The sequence below is a fragment of the Mobula birostris genome, chromosome 2 (assembly GCF_030028105.1).
Source record: "Mobula birostris isolate sMobBir1 chromosome 2, sMobBir1.hap1, whole genome shotgun sequence".
In the NCBI taxonomy this organism is placed as follows: domain Eukaryota; kingdom Metazoa; phylum Chordata; class Chondrichthyes; order Myliobatiformes; family Myliobatidae; genus Mobula; species Mobula birostris.
In genome coordinates this window covers 85,769,547-85,794,681 of record NC_092371.1, presented here as the reverse complement: position 1 = coordinate 85,794,681, position 25,135 = coordinate 85,769,547, and the positions used below count along the sequence as shown (strand labels likewise).

General features: G+C 37.7%; 1 protein-coding gene across 2 annotated transcripts in view; it reads left to right on the top strand.

The window, feature by feature from the left end:
• The window catches only part of LOC140188243 (death-inducer obliterator 1-like), a 105,397-nt gene that overhangs the window by 54,125 nt on the left and 26,137 nt on the right, over positions 1 to 25,135 (top strand). For both annotated transcript variants that reach the window (XM_072244347.1, XM_072244339.1), the window contains 5 exons: positions 4,505 to 4,985; positions 6,684 to 6,843; positions 7,000 to 7,116; positions 12,407 to 12,517; positions 22,966 to 23,095. In XM_072244347.1, the coding sequence (XP_072100448.1) occupies positions 4,505 to 4,985; positions 6,684 to 6,843; positions 7,000 to 7,116; positions 12,407 to 12,517; positions 22,966 to 23,095 (999 nt within the window). The remainder of the gene's footprint in view (positions 1 to 4,504; positions 4,986 to 6,683; positions 6,844 to 6,999; positions 7,117 to 12,406; positions 12,518 to 22,965; positions 23,096 to 25,135) is intronic.

Genomic DNA, 25,135 nt, shown 5'->3' with positions numbered 1-25,135 from the left:
CATCCATAGAAGCATTTTGGAATCTGCTGGCCTTAAAAAGATGCTTCTGTACATTGATTGTCAACTAGATGGACAGGAAAGTACAATTGCAGAACCCAAGGCCATACCACAGTAGAAATCACATTAAGAATGAGAGATTATTGGTTTAGAGTGAAAGGGGGATCTGAGGGATAACTTCACTCAGAGGTTGTTGCAATTATGGAATGAACTGCCGGCATAAGTGGTGGATACAAGTTCAATTACAACATCTAAGGGAAGTTTGATTAAGTACATGGATCAGGAGGGGTATAGAGGGCTATTGACTGGGTGCAATTAGATGGGACTAGTTGGGAGACCAGACTGGCACAGAGCAAATGGGTTGAAGGGCCAGTTTCTGTGCTGTAGTGCTAAGACTAAGTAGACCTGTCACCAACTTCATAAATATGCAATTGTGTATATGATTGAATTGGAAATAAAGCTATATTCACACAATACAAATTATTGTTCCCATGGTTTAAAAGCATCCAAATAATTCTTGATGAACTATGATTGGCAATAATGCTGCCCTCCTCTATTTCCCTTTTTTTGATTGGAGTGGACTTAACCTTGCTGAACATATCATATCTTCTCAGTAAATAATTAAATTTGTATAGAGTGAAGCCAGGGCTTCCGGAATAGAACATACTCATTTCTTTAATGTAGAAATTATCTTTTTTTCATTCTGATATCTTTATTATAATGACTTGAAATATCTGTCAAAATTTAAATGTAGTTGTAGTCTCAGTGCTTCAGGCCCATTAACTTTAGAAATGAGTGTAACGCTAATACTCTACAACGTCAATGCCCATAAACAAGAATGAGTTGGAATGCAGGGGCAATGTTGGCTGTTGTGTGAGCTCTGTGCTACATGAAAACTGAAATAGAATCTATATAAATCTACCAGAGTAGTTGGAATAGATCTATGGAAGCAGGTTAACAACTGATTAACAAGTGTTATTTATCTTTATGGCACCCACCCAACAATTGCATCTGCTTAATCCAGTTTTATTTGTGAAGGTGTCACCATTAGCGAAAGACAACCTGCTTTTTGAGATGAGCGGTGTCCACACTTAATGGATGGTGATCATTCATCTAAATAGTCACGCAGAATTTTGTTTGAAGGGGGGCATCTTCCACAAACTAGTATTTATGTAGTGGGAATGTAGCCAAGTGGGTGTTCCTAGTTCTCACATTCAAGCTCACAACCTGAATTTTCAGGGTCTATCATCTGGAAGAAGTCCAAATCAAGGTTAGCACAGAGGAAAGACTTGAGTGCATAATCTTACCTTTGTACTAACAATTGAAATCACAGTCTACACCTTATGAATGTTCTAGATCAGTTAGATGTATGAATATCCATGCATTGAATTTATATAGCAATTTATATTGAATGCATTTCTGATGAGGCTTTGTTGCTGGTAATTGTGTGAACACTGCTTATTTAAAATTTTGAGGAAAAAAAATAAAGCCATAGATGAATGTAGTAACACTAATAAGTGAGGGCTAGGAATGTATTGGCATAGAAGCATTTTTTCACCATAAAACTTACTTTGACAATCTTTAAGGAACTTCTCTATCTGTTTTGCAGTGTTTTCATTAGTCAGAACAAATCTGAGTGTAATTAAGTTTACTGTGATATATTTCAATGTTAAAATCTCAAGATCATTAATAGCTGATAGTAGAAATAGATCATTGCTCATGGAAAGTGTCCTGCACTGTCACAGAATAATTTTAAGTATTATTGGACCGTGATATTTTTGGTCGAAGTATAAAATGCTGGATTTAATTGAAAATTGCTACGAGGTGCAACTGACCTGATTTTAATTATCTACTGTTATTTGTAAGCCATTTATTTTTTAGTGGAGCACATTGCTTTCAAAAAATAAATAAGCAACTTAACATGCAACAAGATCAAGAAGGGTGTGCTGCACTGATCCTGAGATCTGGCTTTTTCATGTCCTCTTTAAGTGCTTTGCATCTTTGATATCAGATCAAAAAAAATTAATGTACAAATTAGGAGCCAGGGCAAGCCACTCACTCAGTACCTCGAGCTATCTTGGCTCATCTGAGTGCAAGTTCAATTTGTGTCTACTCACAGTAAAAGTTTCATCCAACACCCCATGCCCCCCACCCCAAATATCATTTTAGTTATTCCTTTAGAGTGAAAATATACTTTCACTGCAGTTCTGCTCATTCTAAACTCGAGTCCTACAGGGATCTACATACTCTGTGGCAAATTGCGTTTAACCAGATGAGTGGTTAGTTTGTATGATGCCGTTCTGTTTGTGTTGTCCTCCATGTGTATCTCAGTATACCTTCGCCTTCCTGGATGCTTCCTTGCTAATTTGAGTAATGAAGGATTACCATGAACTGGAGTATGGCTAAATTCTGCACAGCTATAGATAATTAACTAGTTAATTTGTGATACTGTTTGAAGGGTAGGTTGGATGCCAGAGTTATTCCTTTGCCCCTTATACCTCTGTAGATAGCACCATAGAACATTTTATCTATTAGGGTGAGGGAGAAACACCTGAAAGGCAACAGCACTGATGGTGCTGCAGTTCCATGGTACTAAACTGAGACTATGCATTGAGGTCACCTGCAATGACACCTAATAGTTGATGGATGACAATTAAATGACAAAGGTAGGTAACAAAGTATGTATTACACTGCAACAAGTAGGCACAGCAAAAGTGGAAAAAGTTTTGGGGCAGCCCATAACATCAACTGTTAAGTTCAGGTTATGTAGTATACATGTGATGAATGTTAAGGTGTTTGAGATGTGAGATAACAGAGAGGGTTTCCTGAAATGCACCCAATCTTGACTTTCCTGTTTTGCTGCCACTTAAAATTAAGATGAGCATTTTTGTTTTCCGTAGCTAATTTTATTTTGTGTTCACGGCAATCCATTTGTTCTGTTTTAAGACATGCCAGTTTTGCCACTACAATGTCCTGTTTTAATTGCATGCAATTTTAATGCAATAACGTGGTATTCAGCATAACACTAAAGTGGCTGTGGAAGTGATCAGCCACAAGCTTAACAAGTGGTGGTGTTGCAGTTATTTTTAACTGTTGTTTCTGGTTTTGACAAAGCTTAATAATTTGTACCACAATTTTTTTTTAGAAAAAACACTACAATGAGAGGACTGAAAATGATAGAAATATAAGCAGTTACCAGAAAATTAAAACCAATTAGATATAACATTACAACAACAAAAGATGAATCCCAAGCAACTGGAGCTAAACACTTGGGTTTGTTCTGTGAGACTCTAGAAAGCTGAAAGATAACAGAGCATTTCAGTTCTTTTAAGTTCAGTATACATTTGTTTAGTATAATGTTTTCATACCCCAACTAAAGTGCTCAAAAATGATGCAACTCATGCAACCTGATTAACGATAAGACATGAAGGGGACTTCAAAAGTTAACCATCAGTCAATGTTCATTGCATGTTAAGAATAAGTTAATTATAAATAGTTATTTTTGTAATGGCTGAGGAGATGGTGAAACAACATTTAGAGGTTTCATACAAAAACTGCAACAGCACAGAAACCATTGTTCTACCCTTTCAAGAAGCAAATCCTATAGAACTATGGTCTCTCACAATTTAAAAGGAAAGAAATTTTTCCCAGTGGAACATGGAGTGCTTTTGGAGAGAGCAACAAAGTGAACTGGCCTGAGTTTTCCAGCATTTTGTTCTAAATTTACAAAATGCAACATTTTGCTGATGTATAATTAAAAATGTGTAATGAATTCTGGGTAAGATCATTGTTCAATAGCTTATAATTCAAATAAGTAGATATTGCAATAGTAATTTGTAAATGATTAGTTATACTGCATTCTATTTTAGAGTTTGAAGTCTGGTATTTTAAGAATATTTTACAGATGAGTTGCTTTGAAGAAGTGAAACTGAAGTTCATAAGCAGCCAATGCGGGATTTTTGACATTGAGGACATGCATTATTTCAGTGCATGCTCAATAAACATTCCCCAGAATAATCAACTGCTGTGTTGTAGTTGTATAGTAATTACAATTTGCTAATATATTTTCATGTATTTTGTGTTTACAGTATTATGTTTCTGGCTCCTTTAGACAACACTTTGTAGAACATTAGAAGACCATATTGACAGGGCCACTGTTGCCTGCTAGTAAAAGCACTGACTGGTCTCTTGTAGGATGATCTACCGAAACCATGCAGTAACTTATTTTAACTGAATATAACTTGCTGCTAGATGAAGTAGTTCAGTTCTTTTTATGCAATGCATGGCCAGATTCATAAGGCCATGCTATTGAGGCTTTAAGACCGTATCAATGAATCCACGGTAATTGTTTCCTGAACTTTATTCAGTTAAGATGTGTGTTTTTGAGTTCCTTTTTGTTTTCATGTCAAATTGAAATGCACATTTTATGAAGATGCAATACTTATGCATCAAGAATATTGCACCACACAAGATGTTTCACTCTGGAAAAATATATTTTCTTTAATAGTTCAACGAGAGGGTCCAGTTGACACCAAGATATCTGATTCTGCACCTGTGGAACAACCGTCTAATGCAAGTATGCAAACTACGTCCTCAAAGCCATCAGCTGCAGCATTGAAGCAGCCAGTCAATACTGCAGAACATCGTGTTGTAGCTAAGCGACCTGTTCCTGCATCTCAACAACCTACTGCTAAACAGACTTTGTTCAAACAGAAAATTTTACCTAAGCCACAAGTTTCAGCTAAGTATCCAATTTCATCTAAGCCACAGTCTTCACCTAAAGGCATTGCTGGATCTGAATACCGAATACCACTAAAGCACTCTACTGCCACAGCAAAACAGTCTGTCCTTCCAAGTGAGCAGTCTACAGCAAACAGATCAGTGGATAAACAGCCTCCGGTTACTGCTGTAAAAAATGCCAGTCAATTATCTAATTCCCAAATCCGCCACAACATTCGCCGGTCACTGAAGGAGATCCTTTGTAAAAGGTGAGAAATTCAATGCACAACAATTTGTGATCTATGAAAGAGCCAGGTGTAACATGCAGAATTTTTATGGATTAATCATATTGAAATGCCATCTTTGTATCGATTGTCATTTTTTTAGTTTATCTTTCCGTATTTTAGTAATTCCCAATTCTGTGGTTCATTATTATTAAAATTTAGGAGTTATCATTTGATTTTTAAAACAATCACTTCAACGTTTAGCATCTTTGGGTGGTAATTCTACGTGGCAAATTTCTGCATGATTAGGCTTGACAGGCAGATTGACCGAATCCTCCTCCCATTTCTCATACTCTTATAAGCTTTAGTAAAATTATGGACAAAAGAATTTCTCGTGTAAGAAGTTAGTGTCTGGTTATGACACAGTGTAACAGTTCAGCGTTTTCTGTTCAGAGAAACTGGAGCATACTACAAGCAGTAATTTGTGTGATTTTGAATTCTCAACACGGAGTAAAAAGTGAATATTTCAAAGCAAGACTGGTTAGAAAAATGGAACAATTCAGTTTATTGATTATCAAGCTTTTGCCGTATGTAGCTATTATAAATTGGTGAAAATTTGCAGGTGTTTTCAGACTCTTTCCTGGTGTAATTCTGTCCTTATTCATCATCTTGTGTAACTGCTTTAACCCTCAGATTAGGCTAAGCATTGCAAGAAGCAAGAGAGAGGGAGGTTAAAAAAAAAACCTCACAGGAGGCAGTTATTCAGTCCATTTGCCAGTGCCAGCAATCTATTTATTGATTTACCTATTCTGTTTTCTCCCTACAAACCTACAAGGCTTTCTACTGACACAAACAAATCTGTACTTGAATGAATTTTACTTCCCCCAGTCACCTGGGCTGAGTATTCCAAATTTTATCAACCTATTGACTATTTTTTCTCTTCTCTGGTTCTTTGGCCTGTCGCCTTAAATTTGTCCCCTTGGGGTACTGACCCTTTATAAGATTCTTCCCTTAACTTCCTCTACTGTAAGGAAAGGACACAGATTTTTCTCAGCTCTTCATGTGAATGAAGTTTCTTGCCCTAATGCCGTTCTGGTAAACTTTGCCTCCACCTTCTCCGGGACCTTCATTTCTTTCCTAAACCAAATTTATTATGCTGTCAGCTGAAGTCTAGGCATTGATAGTAGCACAATTCCCTTTTCTGCTTTGTTTCCAGTGGCAGAGCCAAACACTCAGAACGTATTTTTAGTAACTGTCTTACTTTGTCCTTCCAATAGCCTGTCAGTCTCCCATTTCTTCACTTCTGTACCCTTGGAAAAATTTTATTTTTCCTACTAAAATGAAAAACGGCATACGTAACTGCTTTAAGTTCAATTTGCCATGTATGGTTGCTTAACTGTCATTGTAAATAATGCTAGCTTTTTAGTCCCAGTTTATTTAATTAACTGAATTATTTTTTTTCCCCCAAACACTTTTTTAAATTCCCAGTTTTTAGCTGTGGATTATTAAACAGTTTAACAGTAGTGTTTGTACCTATGATGAGCAAACAGGAAGTTCATTAACTGTTTTAGTTGCTGTACATAGGTTACTTATACTCTCTGTAATCCTTTGACTGTGCCCAGTAGGTCAATCTTATTCACTACCCAACTCTGCAGATGTCATGCATAATCCTTTTTCTCGTAAGATGGAGGGCTCTGTCCTGGTTGGTAATGACCCAAATGTATTTATGTTTATACAACCCAGGGTAAATGATTGTGACGATCTTGACGTAACTGAGGACACAATAGGAAGGATAGCTGTGAATGTTGAAAAAGAGCTTTTCACCCTGTTTCAAGATACTCACAGCAAGTACAAGAGCAGATACCGGAGTATCATGTTCAATTTAAAGAACCCCAGGAACCAGGTATCTTTTCTGTGTCATGTGGTAAAGTTGGCACTTATTTTGTGCATTTGACACAAAACCACCTGCTTTTGTAATTAACTATTTTATCAATCTCATTAATTGTTTTTTCTTACTCTTTCACTTTTATGTTGGATAAAGTAGAACTGTTTTTTGCAGGGGCTCTTTCGGCGTGTCGTACGAGAAGAGATTGTTCCCTTCTATTTGGTACGTATGAGTCCTGAAGAAATAGAATCGAAGGAACTCGCAGTTTGGGGAGAACAAGAGAGCAGATCTGTAAGTATTTGAGTTGAGAATCCTGCTCTGGGGTGCAGTTTAATTTTATACATGTTAAAGTTGTAGGTAAGTATAGTGTACAATTGTCTATATTTTATAAATGGTGAATTATTTGCTTTGGGTGTAATTTCATAACAGTTGCAAGAAGAAGTTTGTGAGCCTTTTGGTGGTGTTGTGCAGTGCCCCTTTTCCTCCAAACATGCAGTGTGCATTTCTACCAAGAAGTTCAACTTTTGTCTCATTTGTCAACAGAACATTGTCCCAGAAGCACTGAGGAACATCCAGGTGGTCTTTTGCAAGCTTGACGCTTGCAACTTTTTTTTTGGATAGCAGTGGGTTCCTCCATGGTGTCCTTCCATGAACACCATTCTTGCTCAGTTTTTCTTGGAGTGGACACATGAACAGAGACTTCAGCAAGTTCTATAGATTTTTGCTTCTGCTGTTACCATTGGGTTCTTTTTCACCTCCTTCAGAAATGCACTTGTGCTCCAGGTGTGATCTTTACTGGACACCCACTCGTAGGGAGAGTAGTAACAATTTTGAATTTGTAGACAATTTCTACTGTGGACTGATGAACACACAGCACTTTAGAAGTGTTTTTGTAGCCTTTTCCAGCTTTATGCATCTCCATAATTCTTCTAAGGTCCTCTGAAGGTTGTTTTGATCGAGGCATGGTGCACATGAACAGATCTTTCTTTAGAAGAGCAGGCTCTGTCAGTAACCTGGCTTTGTGTCTTTTTTTATATAGGACAGGGCACCTCAACAACCCACACCTCCAATCTCATCTCATTGATAACAAATAACTTTTGTAGACGGCATTAACCCAGATGTTCACATATTTTTTCGAATCTAGACTGTGATTGTTTAAATGTACTCAGTATTGATGTGAAGTACAATTGTTTATATGTTATTAGTTTAGGCAGATTGTGTTAACTGAAGATCGGGCCACATTTTTAGAGTAATTAATGCAGAAAACCGGATAATTGCAAAGGGTTCACAAGCTTTTTCTTGAGACTAATTCAAGTATGATCTGTTTTTAATGGGGCTGATGTGCTATGGTGGTTTTCATTATGCTTGTAGATTAAGAAACAATATGTGGTACAACCAAAATTTATTTTGGCACCTTTACTCTTTGCTTGCTTAAGTACAGTTTATAGAGTATTATACAGTATAAAGTCAGCATGGTTTCCTTAAGGGAAAATCCTGCCTGATGATCCTGTTGGAATTCTTTGAAGAAATTACAAATAGGATTGATGAAGGGGATGCAGTGGCTGTTGTATATTTGGACTTTCAGAAGGCCTTTGACAAGGTGCTTACCAAGTTAAGAGCCCATGGTGTTACAAGAAAGTTACTAACATGGTTAGAGCATTGACTGATTGGAAGAAGGCAGCGAGTGGGAATAAAAGGATCCTTTTCTGTTTGGCTGCCAGTGACTAGTGGTGTTCTTCAGGAGTTGGTTTTGGGACCACTTTTTTTTTTTTGCTGTATATAAATCATTTAGATGAAATAGATGGCTTTGTTGCCGAGTTTGCAGATGATACGAAGATTAGTGGAGGGGTAGGTAGTGTTGAGGAAACAGGTAGGATGCAGAAGGACTTGGACAGACTAGGGGGATGGGCAAGAGAGTGGCAAATGAAATACAGTGTTGGAAAATGCATGGTCATGCACTTTGGTAGTAGAAATAAATGTGTGGACTCAGAAAATCCAAAATTCTGAGATGCAAAGGAACTTGGGAGCCCTTGTGCAGAACACCCTGAAGGTTAACTTGCAGGTTGAGTTGGTGGTGAGGAAGGCAAATGCAATGTTAGCTTTCATTTCAAGAGGTCTAGAATACAAGAGCAGAGATGTGATGCTGAGGCTTTATAAGGCACTGGTGAGGCCTCACCTTGAGTATTGTATAGGTTTTGTGCTCCTCATCTTAGAGATGTACTGGCATTGGAGAAGGTCCAGAGGAGGTTCACAAGGAATGGAAGGGTTATATGAGGAGCATTTGATGGTTCTGGGTCTGTACTCGCTGGAATTTAGAAGGATGAGGGGGGGATCTCATTGAAACTTTTTGAATATTAAAAGACCTTGACAGAGGTGATGTGGAAAGGGTGTTCCCATGGTGGGAGGGTCTAGGACAAGAGGGTATAACCTCAGGATAGGGGGGGTGTCCATTCAAAAAGAGATGCAGAGAAATTTCTTTTGCCAGAATGTAGTGAATTTGTGGAATTTGTTGCCACGTGCAGCTGTGGACGCCAGGACATTCGGTGTATTTAAGGCAGAGATGATAGGTTCTTGATTGGACATGGCATCAAAGGTTACAGGAAGAAGGCCGGGAAATGGGGTTGAGGAGGAGGAAAAAAAAAAGGATCAGCCATGATTGAATGACGGAGCAGACCTGATGGGCCAATTGGCTTAATTCTGCTCCTATGTCTTATGGGCCCTATGGAGACAAATTGAAGAATATTTTCAATACTAAGGAGCCACACACTACAGGAGAATGCTTTTCGTAAGCATACTGGAGTATGCTTTTCATAATTAAGTATGCAAACTACCAACAGGGAGGTTTATCAATACAATTCAATGGAAAAATTACGCAAAGTGTGTTCATTGTTCATGTCCTTCATGGTTTTAAAGAAAAACTTCAATTCTGTTTACCAAAAATTGAAAACTTTTTGTTCAAAATACTCTCTGATTTTCCAAGTAGTAATTTTACACTTGAGTGAAACATCCAGTTCTGGGTTTGCATTCATGTTTCCTTGGAAAAATTAAACCCAGGCTGTTTTTTTTAAAAAAAAAATGCATTGGAAAAGGGGAATATCAGTCCCCCATCGCAGGAAAAAGTGCTTGGATCAATAGAAAGTTTCCAAGTTAACTGTACTAATGCTTGTGGGTCTATTGGAGACAATGGAGTGGCGGTCCAAAGCATGAATGAAGTGATTGAAAATTGGATTGGAGGTCAAGGACTAAAAAGATAACTCCTGTTTTTTTTTATTCCAAATATTAGAATGTTTTTAGATATTTGAGAGTTAAATACAATTGAGGAAAGTTCAAATTCATCCCATAGAATTAGTGTAAATGTTTTGTACTGTAACTTTCAAACTTGAACAGTTCAAGAAAGTGTAAGGTTCAGTTAGTCTTCCAATCAAAGTTGCATTTGCAAATTGAGCCAGAGGGTTGTCCATGCAACAATTCTGTGTATAGTGAGGAATATTAAATCACTTAATGTTATTAATAATGATAAGATGTTTTAGGACTAATTCAAGATCAAAGTAAAAGATTAAATCTTGTATTATTTGATCAAAGATGGCAACAGAATAAGCAGCTCCTTATTTTGTGGCTATGCCCCTTGTTAGTGATTCTTTCAAGGTTTATGTATATAGTCTCAGGCCATCTCAGACTGTACCTGTGCGTATATATAGGGCACTAGCTCAGTATATTCTGGGAGCATACTTCATTATTAAATCCTGAAGAGGGAAATAGCTAATCTGACATGGGAGCAGAACTAGGCTATTTGGTTCATTGAGTCTGCTCCACCATTCCACCATGGCTGATTTATTTTTCCTCCCGACCCTATTCTCCTGACTTCACCCCATAACCTTTGATACTCTTACCAGTCAAGAACCTATGGACCTCAGCCTTAAATATAGCCAATGACTTGGCCTCCACAGCCACCTGTGGCAATGAATTCAACAGATTCGCTACCTCTAGCTAAAGAAGTTCCTCCTCCTCCTCTGTTCTAAATGGATGTTCTATTACGAGGCTGTGCCCTCTGGTCCCAGATGCCCCCACTATTGGAAACCTCCTCCCCACGTCCACTCTATCTAGGCTTTTCAATATTCAGCAGGTTTTCAGGAGATCCACCCCTCAATTTTTCTAAAATACAACAAGTGTGGGCCCAAAGCCATTAAATGTTCCTCGTACATTAATGAAGATGCATTTGTCTTTTTTCAAAGGTTGGGTTGAATCACTAGCTCACTAGTTTAAGCTCCAAAGAAACTAGATAAATTATTTATCTTGTAAAGTAGTTTTATCTTTTCTATAAATTAAATTAGTTCTACTTGAGATTTCCTGGCTAACAGGTGGCAGTAATGTTAATTTGTTGTGACTGCTGTATCATACATTTTTGTGACTGATTGTGTAACTGAAGAATATGGTATGGAAGTCTGGTTTTCTCAGGAATTGGAAAAAAGCACAAAAAATGCTACACGCACTCGAACAGTATCTGTGGAAAGTGAGGAGAAACTTCACTCAGAGGGTAGTGAGCTTTTCACACTGCAGAGGGTTGTGGGGGTTCAGTAGTTGAGTTACACTCAGAATTGTATCTGGATATTGGATGAATTAAGTAAATTGATCAGAATTTGCATCTCCCACTATAATTAAGTAAAATGTGAATTTGCTAAAAAAAACTTTTAGAATGGTTCCAAGTTAAAATTAAATCTGAGATTGTTTTTGGGGGAAAAAAAGAAAGATAAAAAAAAATATAAAAGGACTTTATGTGGGATAATGAAAATTAATTTTAACATTTGAATAGCTAGTATAAAGACCATTGAACTGATGACATAGTAAAACAAGGCAGTGAGGTTCTGAAGCATTTGTCATACCAAATGGAAGGGTGCTGAATTCTGTTTGTTTGTTCACCTCATTGGATCTTGCAGTAACTGATCTTACGTTTTTGCCACAAGGCTGTATTCATCAAATTCTGCTGATTTGAAAGATGGGATAACTTGGCCATAAGTATATTTCATTCTTTGTTAAAGGTGTGCTTTATGGTACGCTACAAAATAGGGGTAATAGGGGTTATGTGGCAAGTAGGCTGGTATGGTTCCAGATATTAGGTACCCCTCTGTGATGTTGTGTAATGTGGAATGAAGGAAATCACTTTAACATGCTTGTATAGGGTTGGTCACCAATTTTCTATGGACTGCAGTGGAAAAGCAAACTCGTGATTAGAATACTTAATTTTTTTTTAACTAGCATAATGATAAACTAGTTTTAATTTAGACTGATGTAACAATATTCACTGGAAATAAAGCCGATGTTCAGTGCTGAGCAACTCAGCATTGTGGAGGGAAATAGAATTAAAGTTCAGGTCAGTGAATTCTGATGAACAGCTTACCACTCCACCTTTCCTATCGTGACTGGCTGAGTGTATTCACTTTTTACCAGATTTCTGGCATCCTTTTTTTTGATAACTGAACATGATAGTGCTGATAAATATTCCAAATAGTGTTAATCCTGGCGCTGAACCAATAGTGCATTCACTGCTATGAGAGCCTTGACATATTTTGATGTTGTTTCACAGGCACAGGAACAAAGTGAGAGAATGCATCGTGAAACCAAAGGAACAGCCTCCCGGGCAGCGAACACACATGAAGTAGATATGGAGGAGGCACCACCCATGTCTGATGCTGATGTACGTACAAAGTTTGAAAAGTTGTCACCGCATACACTCAAGCACACAGCTTTCCTTTGCATAACTTCTCTACTTCATTGTCTCTAAACAGTAACATGGTGTTCCCTTAGAACCTTCCGTACAATGTAATGCATTGCTGCTACTCTCACTCAACTTCTACCAGTTACACAGTCTGAGCACATCCTTGAGTTTCTGGTTCCCAGGTTTGCAAGTGCCAATGTACTCTTATTTGTCAGTGATTCAGTCATTGCTTATTCACTATTCCACTTGAGGAATGTTCTGCCTTTGAAGAAGAACCTTCAAAACCTTATCCTTGTGTCTGGGTAACAGTAGGGTGTTTTTTTTCTTTTTGAATGTTTCATCTAACCTGTGGTCTAATGTGGTAGAGTAATGTTCTTATGCCAAAGTGCTTCCTGACTCAGATGTGGCAATAATGACAGAAGAAAAACTTAGTACATCCAAATTGGTTTCAGGAGCATATGCCGCCCCCCCCCCCCCCCCCAAACTCTCGAGTTCGCTATTACTTTTAAGTCTTTTACCCCAACAATCTCCAGTATAGTGTTTGCTTTATTTTGGGTCTTGCATTTAGTGTTCTTTGACAGATAGCTATGACTGTGTAGCTATAGGCTTGCATAGAATGCTGAATGCTGGTGTGTCAATTCCTCTGTGATATTAGGGGCTTAGCCTACTCTGAGAGGTAACAGGATTAGTGGGAGTGAAAGTGAGAGAACTTAGCCCAGTCTTGCCTAGTTTTGGCTACGTTCTCGACTGCAGCAACAGTAACTCTTTCAAAAGTGCCCCAGCTACAAGTAATGGCAAAGAGGAATTGATGAACAAAATGTTTCCATGTGAAATTTAAAAAAAAAAAAAATAAATCTTACATGAGGGAGTGACAGGGCTTAAAGAACAATGAAGCGGGGATTTGGGCTTGGCACCTTCCACATTTAGGTGCTAAGTTACGACTACAGGCTGGCACAGCTACGATATGATAAAGAATTGATAAAGTTCCAAATGAGCGAGTTTCAGCGTAAGTACTATCATTACCACTATTCAAAGGAACATATTTTTTCTCTTAGGTGGCTATTTGCCATTTGATCTACAACTTACATTTATATAGTACCTTTAGTATGACAAATTTTAAATGTCTGCAGAAGTATCAGGCAGATACTAACCCAAAGCAAAACACAGTGATTGAACGGTCAGAACAGTGGGTTTAAGTACCATGAGACGCAGAGATCTGAAGAGAGAAAGGGAGCTTTGAAACTGGTCTGATTTGTTACTATTCCATTCATTTTCACACAGTCCTTGGCAGGAAGCTTAATATGTCCTTAATTCTTTCAATAACTTATTTATTGACTCTCTCCTGCATCTCTATTGCATCACTCCCTGCCTTTCCCACCATACTCCCTTCATCCTTCATATCATTTGCTATAATGACTTCCAATGGGTTTTGTGTATTTTTACATATAGGAATGGATGCAATTTTGAATAGATAAACTATTTTTTTGCACAAAAGATACAATTTACTTGACTCAACATGCAGAGTCATCAATAAAAAATTACTTACAATTTTTAATGAATTCTTTTGATGTCCTGCATATTCTGTAATGGGATTCATGGAAGTAATCCTTTGACATACATTGAGATTTAAGTATTTACATGTGAATATTTGACAGTGTCTCTCTGTCTCTCCGGTGTCTCCAGTGTCTCTCCGTGTCTTCTGCATCAGGTTTGAATTGACGTTTTTGTGAAAATTTAGGGCATCCAATTGAAGTTCTTCAAGGTGATATGCTGCGATTACTAACATTCTGCCTTTATCATCGATGCTGTTTTTTACTGGAGCATTGTGGCAAAAGGAAGACGGCAAGAAAAGGGGAGATCTACACAGTCGTTTTGGGTAGACTTAATAGTTTATACAGAATTAAATATATAGGGTAGTCTAAGAAGCTCCTTACCAACCCCAATAACCCCACATCTCAACCCAAGATATTCGGATTTATTTATCACATTTACATCAGAACATACCATGAAATGTGTTGTTTGCGATGACAACCAATGCAACCTAAGGAGCAATAATGTTCTCGATTAGACAAAGATATTTTCGAGAGTTGAGCTGACTTATGTAATTTCAACATAAATTAAAGCAGTGAGAAAAGTGGAAGCCCAATTATGGAATTTTAAAACCATCACGCTAAGTCCAGAGAAAATAATGGAATTGCCTCAAGGAGGAATAGTGAATTCCTTCCAAAGCAAAGGTATCAAGATTAAACACTCTACATGATGAAACAGGACTGCCAAGAAACTTGTGTAGATAAGATTAAAGGACACGAAGGAAGATGGCCAAGAATGCTTCGGTGTTTACTGTCTTTGGAGTGACAAAAATTTAATGTGATGAGATTTAGTAGAGAAAGAAAGCTGGGGTATGGAGTATAACGGCTGAATTTCAATTCAGGCATGTTAATTGATGCTACAAAATTAGTTTCCCCCCTTTATTTACAAAGCAAATCAGGGTAATTTACAGGAGAAGAAATTCGAAGGTCATTGCAAAGATATGACACTACGTGCCAGTTCTGGAAGATTTGAATAAACTCAAAGAGATTCAATGAGCCTTGCAGTGTTCTAGCATGCACCATACAAAGGGAGGAAGATAATACTCCTACCATTTCTAAAGGAAGAGTGAAAATGAACCAGGAAACATTGGTGTCTTTTGTGGTTAAACTACTGAATTACTCATATAAAGATCATTCAACATGTGGATAAAAATCAAATAGAGCTAGTTCAAGTTCCTGAAAATCAAGCTTTCTGTGGTAAGGCCCTGCAGTTTGATTAGTTTGGCTGTGAGTGTATTGAACTTGAAGTTTAGCAAGGTATTTGTAAGAGTTTCCGGGATAGGAAAATAATTTATGGATGGGTAGGTGGTGGTATAGGGATTGTCCTCGAAGATGAGGACAAAATGGATTCAGTTCCTGTCGCTTACAAATGAAAGTAGTTGCCATCTCCAGGAAGAACAAGTAAGTATGAGTTGAGAGGATAACAGAGGGAGGGTGAGTTGAACAAGAGATGGGATTAATGTGACACAGCACATGGTTGTGCATATGCTTTCCTAATACCATTTTAGATTATATTATTTCAACTGGAATATAGCTCACATTTTACAACAAAATGAAGATATTAACTGCTCTAATGAAGCTTAATTAAGATTTTTTTAGTGGTAAAGGAACAAGGGATCTGGAGGAAGCTTGAAGTACCCATGAAACAATTGCAACTGAGCTGAAACAAATCTTTCCTCCATTGTAACCCTAATTTTTTTTTTTCTTTGGCAAGGATTATCACTCTAGAAAACTTTGGTGGCGAATGCTACTACTTTCTATTGCCTTTTTTTTTTGTATTGAGTTGTATCTTAAAGTTCCAATTATAAAGCTCTGCACCCTTGACTTTATTTGGCCATCTCTTGTTATACCCTTTCAAATCCTTCAGTCATAAATACCACAGCTAAATACTCCTTTACCTTTAACCGAATTCTATGAACATTGTCCTTATTAATTAATTGTGACACAATCCCATTCTTGGGTGTCTACATATGCATAAAAGTTCTCCTTCTACCCATTTTTTGTCTTCCACAAAGTGGTCATCATCTGGTAAAGAATATGTCAGTAATATAGCCATTTAAAGTTTCACAGTATGTTTCTTTTCCTACATGTAACTATACAGCCATAAACACAGTACATTTTCCACATTAAAGGGCCCCTCTACACACAGTAATCTCACCAGAAAAGGGAATTACCAGGAAGAACCAAGTGCATTCTGTTTCTGACAGGTAGGAAAACATCACACTTCACTGCTTGATACTATACTGAGGTGTGCATCGTTCATAAAATATAAAGGGAGTATATTTTCAAGACATTGAAGTGTTGTGGCTGCCTTGGATACTGATTCTCTAGTGGCTCTGGAATCCTGCCTGCTGCACTGACGTGGAATACAGCTGATCTAAGTGAGCTGAGGACACCAGAAGCAATCTTAGCTCTTGGTTCCTAATTTTGAGATCTTCATGGCTTTCCTGGAGGATGCATGTTTGAACCTAACAGCTCGAAAAGTGAGTCAATACATTTGAGCAACACGCACAAAATGCTGGAGGAACTCAGCATCTGTGGGGGGGGGGAGTACAGTCAACATTTCGGACTACTTTGATTTGATTACTACTCTGTAAAGTCTCTTCCAGGGGTGCCTACCCTGAAGAAGTTTAAATCTTCCCTTTGTGGAAATTTAAACGTCAGAGAGTTAAGAAAGCTGGTAATATCGTTAATAATTGATAGAGGTTATCCATACATTTTGGAGTTGGCATTATACTTCAGACAATACATTTTTAAAAAATTAAATTTAAAATGCTGTAAAGTGAGCATGGATTATTTTGCCTACAACCTTACAAGTTTAATATCTTTACTAGTGCTAATTTGACAGCTGACCACTTTTTTTTGTCAAGATACCACCATTAATTAAAGATTTGTATGAAATCCATCTAAGAAATAGGGAAGAGTTGGATGTGCGGAAGATAGAATACTGTTTGATAATATATAACTCTAACCAGTTTAATCTCTATTTAAGAGAAATATGCCAAATCCATCCTGATCAATAAATGTAAGAGGGGCTGTGTGCAACATTTTAACAACCTCATTCTTAAATCTAACCCAATTAATAATGCATCTGAAATTAAACAGCAATCTTGTTGAGGAATTGCAGTTATAACTTGTATTATTGCAGTACCTTTAATCTCTGCAGATGAGTTTAATCTGTGGTAACCAAAAGGCTAGAACAGCATTCTTACTGTATCTGAAATGTGCACAAAAAACCATAACAGAGCAGAAATGTAGTGCTGTCAGCTTTTATATTTCATCTTTGATAATTCCATTCTGCTTCTGCGGCAGTCGAAAAGTGAGTCAATACACTTGAGCAACACACACAAAATGCTGGAGGAACTCAGCAGGCCAATCAGATTCTGTGGGGAGGGGGTGGGGGGAGTACAGTCAACATTTCGGACTACTTTGATTTGATTACTACTCTGTAAAGTCTCTTCCGGGGGTGCCTACCCTGAAGAAGTTTAAATCTTCCCTTTGTCACCTGTGCTTTCTTCCATAGATGCTGCCTGGCCTGCTGAGTTCCTCCATTTTGTGTACGTTGCTCAGATTTCCAGCATCTGCAGATACTCTTGTCAATACATTTGAGATAGTTTTAGCACAGTAATTACGGCAAAAAGTTTTAAACCTTGATACCTCAATACGTCTTAAACAAGCACCCAGAAACAGTACGATGAAAAGATGTGCCATCTTATTCAGGGCTTTTCGAAAAGTTGAGTAAGCCTCTGCTGAAGGAAACATTAATAACTGCAGTTTTACAAACCTATGGACAACTACACATTAAAGTGGAATATACTATTTCAAATGTAATATACATTTGTTGCCTTCCTGCACGCACACCTTCATTGTGCAAAGCTACATCAACGATCTTCAAACAAGATGTCATTCTGACCCGCCAAGTGAAGCTCATGATGGGGGTGGATGGTCTGTTGCCTACTGTGTCTTTACAAGGGCACAGTGCATTAGGAGAAAATGTAATTACTATGGTGTCTGATTGGAAATTGGCTTAATGTACATTTAGTGCAGGAGGAGTGAGAAAACAATAGTCACATGTACAAACTAGCTTGTGCTCCAGTAATCCATTAGGTACCATACACATCTGCAGTATAACTGAGGAAAATGGGAAGCAAAGGTCTATAGCAATACACACAAAATCTGAGGAACACAGCAGGCCTGGCAGCATCTATGGAAAAGGGTAAACAATCTGTTTCGGGCTGAGACCCAGAAGGGCTTGGCCCAAAACATCAACTGTTCACTCTTTTCCATAGAATGCAGTGGGATTTAATGAAGCCATGCTTCCATCACAAATCAAATTAAGGGCATGGCCATTACCAAATTACAGCTGCTATTAGAACAATTGGCAATAGATATTACTATCTGTTAGCATATTGTGTTAGGTTCTAGCCTGCTATTTTTATATTTTAACGTTTGCACAGAATGTCTTGCTCTGCTGACTACTAGGTATTCCATCAATGTCATTCCATATCCTGAAGTTTGTAACAGGAGTCTGACAGTTGATGAGAATTTTCTTGGTTTCGGTTGTGAGAGGAGAAATCCTTCCTCTCTCGATTTTGTGATCTCTAACCTTGGTCACCATATATGCCTTATAGTCCCATGCATCTTACGTCTTGAACTTAATGATTGTAAATGTCAGATGATAAAAGAATGTCAAAGCTATCTCCACCCTCTACGTGATATCTAATTACTGTAATTATGCTTCCTTGTCCCAAGTGTACACTGTGTTTTAAGACTGATTTGAAGAAGTGCCACCAATGAACAAGCAGGATGCAACCAAATTTTCCACTGCAATCCAAACCCATACCCCAGATTTATGTGCTAAACAAGATCCTATTAACAATGGATAGCTCATCATAAATGTACTGAAGATCACATGGGGTGCATTGATTGGGTTACCAACAGATAGTTAATTGGCATAAATGCAACACCAGTTTGCCCAGGCCACAATGTACTAGCAAGAACCCCATGCAGCTCTGTATAATATGCATTTTTCTGTACTTAATAGAACATTCAGTTTGGTTTAGACATTTTCGCTAGCTAATGTCTTCATCAAGTTGTCTCGTAGAAAATTAGCTGCTGTTATTTACTGCAAAATTGTCATTGCTGCTTGCACTGTGTTCCAAAAATCTTCTACCGTGACTTGGAAAAATATGAAATCTGCTATATGAAGAGTAGTTCTTCATCCAGACGTGTACAGATCATTAAACAGTGCACACAGCTTGCCTTGTGAAGAGTGGACTGAGGATGGGGCAAGTGCCAAATGAAGAGGAAATTGGCAAATACTTGCCTTGCATTTGTTCCTCTCATACACTTCAAAAATATACATGTAATGTTTTCAATTACTTTTTGAAGATGATTTACTTTAAATAAATATTTCATTGTGAACATCAAAGTTACATCAAAACATTACGCCTGACAATGCACTTAAGAGACCACTGTACAAAGCAATGACTTCTCCAAGGAAATCACTTTAAATGAGAAACATGGAGGAAACCTATAGTCTCTCAAACACAGACATTTCCAGCTGAATAGACAGATATAGATTATATATGTAGAATTTCATACATATTTGAAAAATTGGTCAAGATTCTGTACATCCTAAAATCTGGAAGAATGGGGTGGTGGAGACACATCAATTAATTTACCTCTTTAAAAAAAAAATGAAAAAACACCTTAAATCGTAAAAATGGTCATCAGCCTGCAAAATCCAACCAATGGCCTGTGTACCAGAGATGTCGTGACTGCAGTATTTTTAAACAGCTAAAGCATTTCCTCAAAACTGATTATACAACAGCAAGTACATGTTTATTTTTAAAATGGTGATATTTCAGTGCTCATGGGTTGAAATCTGCAGGTCTTGATGTGTGGATATATTTATTCATTTTATCCACATTGACAGGGAGCCCTTAGCAAGAAGCTTTTACTCAGTTACCATAATGAGAAGATATAACATCTGTGTTTAGCTTAAATACAAAGCATACAAGCACATCATGCCTTCTGGTCAACTACCAAGCTAGGATTGCCCCAACACCTAGAGAGTTTTAACTGCCACATGCATTGTTGTGAAATGGAATCTGTCATTGGTCATTTGGGCAATCCTTTAAAAGGTGATGACATTCAGGATTATCTTTGAATTCTGTCTAGTTTTCTAAGACTAAGGCTAGGCACTTGCACAAAACACACATGCTGTTCAAAATGATACATCTGCTATTCAAGAAGAGCACATACCAACATCTTTAGAAAGAAATATACTGAATATGCTCACATCTACATTTTGAAGAAAAAATGTGCATATGGGCCATTGAGATGTGCAGTAATTTAAGGCAGTGGGTTTAGAATTGACACCAAGTACAACCATTTCTAAATAGGTTCAGTTACTTATATTACCTTTGGTGGTTCAATGCAATTTGGATGCAAGTTGTAGATATGAGGGAAAAATTGTAACATAGTGTTTTGAAGTGATACCTAGTGGATAACCTTTTTTATTGTAATTATAGTTTGATCCAAAGTTCCCTCATGAGCTCTGAAAACCATTTTAGAATTTTCAATACTAGCAAAGGTCTCTGCTGTATTAAGAGTGTAGGGCTGAAGTCATTATCATTGGAATAATTGTTTTCATGTAGGCCTACATATTTTATAACTTAACGCTTGAACTTTGACTGTATAATATATTGCAGGGCACCTGCCAAGTCTTAATTATCCTCAGTATCTGTAAATGCTACTTAGCATTCTTCATAGTTGTATAAAATTGTGCTTTCTTTGTTGACTAATTAGTACAAAGGCAGTTTTGTGAGGTGTTTCACTCATCAGTATCAATTATTGGAAAATTAGAATTTCATTAGAACAAACTTATTTAAGCAACTTTCATAAAACTTGGTACTGATGAAAAACCTCTTACATTAAAAAAAAAATACTATGTATTTTCAACTTGAAAAAGGATCTAGTACCTTCCCGGTGTATATGACGAATAAACTCTTCTAGGGCTTCCAGCTGGGTACAGGTAATGATTTTAACTGACGTTTCATGACAAACTCCGCCATCTTCATCAGGGATGATGCCTAGGCATATTTAATCTGGTGGGGCAGGGAGTAAAACTGAAATGCAGGCTTTTGAAGCTGTTAAAGAATAATAAGAATGTGTATTGCACTAGGACAGAATGCCAATATTTCCTTATTCTACCCATGCACTCAGAAGATTTTACAGAGAGCATAACAGAAATTCTGTCACGTCATTGAGTTTCTTGTCAGTTGCCCTGTTTCTCTCACCGTGCAGAATTGTTGGATCACTGCTATTCAGTAAATCGTGAACTTGGTGCATAGTTTGTGTTTTGGTCTTCAAGTACTGTTATCCACAGTCAGTCAGCCAAGTTTGTGCTGGAGGCAGTGATGAATGTCATCATTCATAACTCCCCTTGCTTAGGGATCCTGTATTCAAAGAGTGATTTTTTTTTTTTTCCTTTCCTGGTCTCATAAGTATACTGCTTAGATGGGTGGGTGGCATGCTGTGGTTCATGTACTATTTCTTCATTGTTTGAGGAAGAGTGATCACTGGTATAGCTGGACAGGTTGTTGGAAAACCATATATAATGCCTGTGATTTTTGTCCTCTGTGATTTTAATAAAAAAAAAAAAATTATTCCAAATGATGAAAGTTGAACTGCTTTCCCTTAGTACCATAATTTGTCCACTGGAAACTTGACTGGAGTGAGGTATATTATTGGAAGAAGGAAGAAGCAAAAACTACAGATAAAAAAAGTTAGGAACAGTTGGATCGTAATTTAAAATGACAAGCACTGGGAAGCTTAAGGTCATCCTTGTAGATGGAATGGAAGTATTCTCTCCAAAGCATCCATCCAATCTTGTGTTTCGCTTCCCAACGTAAACAATTTATTGACTGGGGAGACATCTAGCAATGAGAAGCTTCTCACTTCATCCCCTCTTCTTCCCCCACCGCCACTTTCTTATTCTGGCTTTTTCTCCCTTACTTTCCAATCTCGTTGAATGGTCTTGGCCCAAAACATCGACTGTTTATTTCTTTTCCATAGATGCTGCTGAGTTCCTTCAGCATTTTGTGTGTATAGCAATGAGAAGTGCATGCAGTTTCACTTCAAATTAGGATTGAAAGCAAGGTAGAAATCAATCTTTGTTGTAAAACTGCTTTCTTAGTATCTTGGCTCAGAAAAGTTTACAATGAAATCTCGGGTCCAACGAGGGCTATTATCACTGATATTTTTTGCCCATTCACTTTTTGTACTGAACAGCAGTTTCAGTGGCACTAGTTTGAAATGGGGAATCACTGGCAAATTAAGAGTCATTGTATCATCTATTTCTTATTTACAGGAACTTGTGCATCCAAATGTGTTCTGCTAACAAGAATCACATCTATAATTAACTGATACCTAGAGAATAAAACAGACAAACTGGATTTAGAAAGTAAATTTAGGAAGTTAATAAAGATTACATATGATTTATTTTGTAAGGCGTTTTAAAAGGCGTTGGTGGCTCTGTAGTGGATGTCTTTACATAATGCCTTTTATAAATCTTCAGATTTACTTAAAGGCGTCCAATTAATCTTACTGTCTATCAGTAAATTTGCTCTCTTCATATACTTTATCAATTCCCTTTTGAAAGTTACTATTGAACTTGTATCCAATGCATTCTAAATTTAATCTTGTGCATGCAATACATACATTAGTGTTTTGTTATATATGATTTTCTATCTGCAGTTTGTAATTGTAGTTGTGATTATGTGATATTTATCTAAGTTTCCAAAACGAGTAACATTCGTTTGTGCTCTTCAGGAGCAGGAAGATGCACATCCTGCTCAGAAGACCAACGTTCCACTGCCTGACGTCTTCAGCAACATGCTTAAAGACACGACAAATGAACATCGAGCCCACCTGTTTGATTTGAACTGCAGGATCTGTACAGGTAAGCAGTAAAAAGACATATTGATGTATCATGAACACTACTCAGCGTAAGTAAAACGTGTTCTTCAATTAAAACAAACTCGAGATTTTGCAATATGTTGGAAATCTACCGCAACGCACACCAGATGCCTCCTAACCTGCTGAGTTGTTCAGCGTTTTGTGTATATTGCTCAATTTCATCATGCTATGAAGCAAGACAAAGTTGATTGTAGATTCACAACCCATCCGGGGAAGTGGACTACTGTAACGAAAATCATTTTAAAATCCATTCTGTGTTCTTATTCAGCTTAGAATATTCACATATGCATTTGCAAACAAAGAAGACACTGCACAAGTGTTCACGGCCACAAGAAAACACTTCATTAGAACTAGAACAAATTCACTACAAAAGAAAAACAAGTCTACAGTAGTAGCAGTACAGAAATCAAAATAATACTTGTCATCCACTAAGCAGGCTGATCTCTGCAATGTTGGAGGGGAGCCACAGATTGGATAATCTCACACAAGCTTTTTTTCTTTCCTCTCTCTCTAGCTCTAACTCAACATACTCTTGACTCCTTCAAGATATTTGTCCCGATCTTCTCCAGGTTTTAGCACTAGCATCACTTATGACTTAGCCTAAGACAAAGGTCTCTTCCCCTTGCACAAAAAGTACCCCTTTTTATACCCTTCAAAACCCCCTACACTGGTACTTTTCCATCCCTTGGTGGTACCAGCTGCATCACCCTCGCTTATCTCTTATGACCTTCAGCCCAGACAAACATGTTTCTCACCACTTTCCACTGTTATGGCTGCAGACTTCCTTGACTTTCTCAAAACATTGCAGTATGCTGGTTCTCTGATACTTTCTCAAAACAATCCCACTCCAAGGTATCACCATTTTGTCGCACAGACTTCCATTTTAATTCAGTATATACCAAGGAGGAACCACACTTAACACTTTTCGTACAATCCAACTGTGGCAGGTGAATTTAAATTCAGTTGAATAGATTAATATGGAAATAAAAGTGTCTGTAAAGATAACCGTGAAGCCACTAGGTTCATAGTAAACACATCTGGATCATTTGATGGTGTTGAGTCTCATTCTTTGGATTATGCATGATTCTCGAACTACAGTATATGGACGTAATTACCCTGTTAAAAAAAAAGATCTGAAAAGCCATTCATTTGTGTTAAACAACTATACACATTTGGAGTTTTTTTTTACCACACTACAGATGTTCTGAGACCATAAGATATAGAAGCAGAATTAGGTCATTTGGCCTATTGAGTCTGCTCCAACTTTTCGTCATAGCTGGGCCAATTTTTGTCTCAGCTCCCTCCGTGCCCTGACCAAGAATCTGTCAACCTCTGCCTTAAATATACATAAAGACAGTATCCACAGCTGCCTGTGGCAAAGATTTCCTTAGATTCACCACTCTGGTGAAAGAAATTCCTCTTCATCTCTTCTAAAAGGACACCCCTCTATTCTGAGGCTACGTCCTCTGGTCTTATGCTCTCTCGCTATCAGAAACATCCTCTCCACATCCACTCTATCAAGGCCTTCCATCATGTGCTAGGTTTCAATAAGGTCATTCCTCGTTCTTCTGAATTCTAGTGAATACAAGCCCAGAGCCATCAAGTGCTCTTCGTACGACAAGCCATTCAATCCTGGAATCATTTTTGTGAACCACCTTTGAACCCTGACCAGTTTCACCACATCCTTTTTATGATGAGGGACCCAGACCTGCTCACATGCTCCAAGTGAGGCCTTGCCAGTACTTATATAAAATCTCAACATTACATCCTTGCTTTCATATTCTAGTCCTTTTGAAACTAATGTTAACATTGCATTTGCCGTCCTTACCACAGACTCAACCTGCAAGTTAACCTTTGGGGAATCCTGCACAAGAACTCCCAAGTCCCTTTGTACCTCAGTGCTTTTGCATTTTTTTCTCCATTTAGAAAATAGTCAACCCTTTCAGTTATTCTATCCTTTCAATGCGTGTGGCCTTGGATGTTAAGCTCCCAGCTATAATCTTTCAATCATGATTCAGTGATG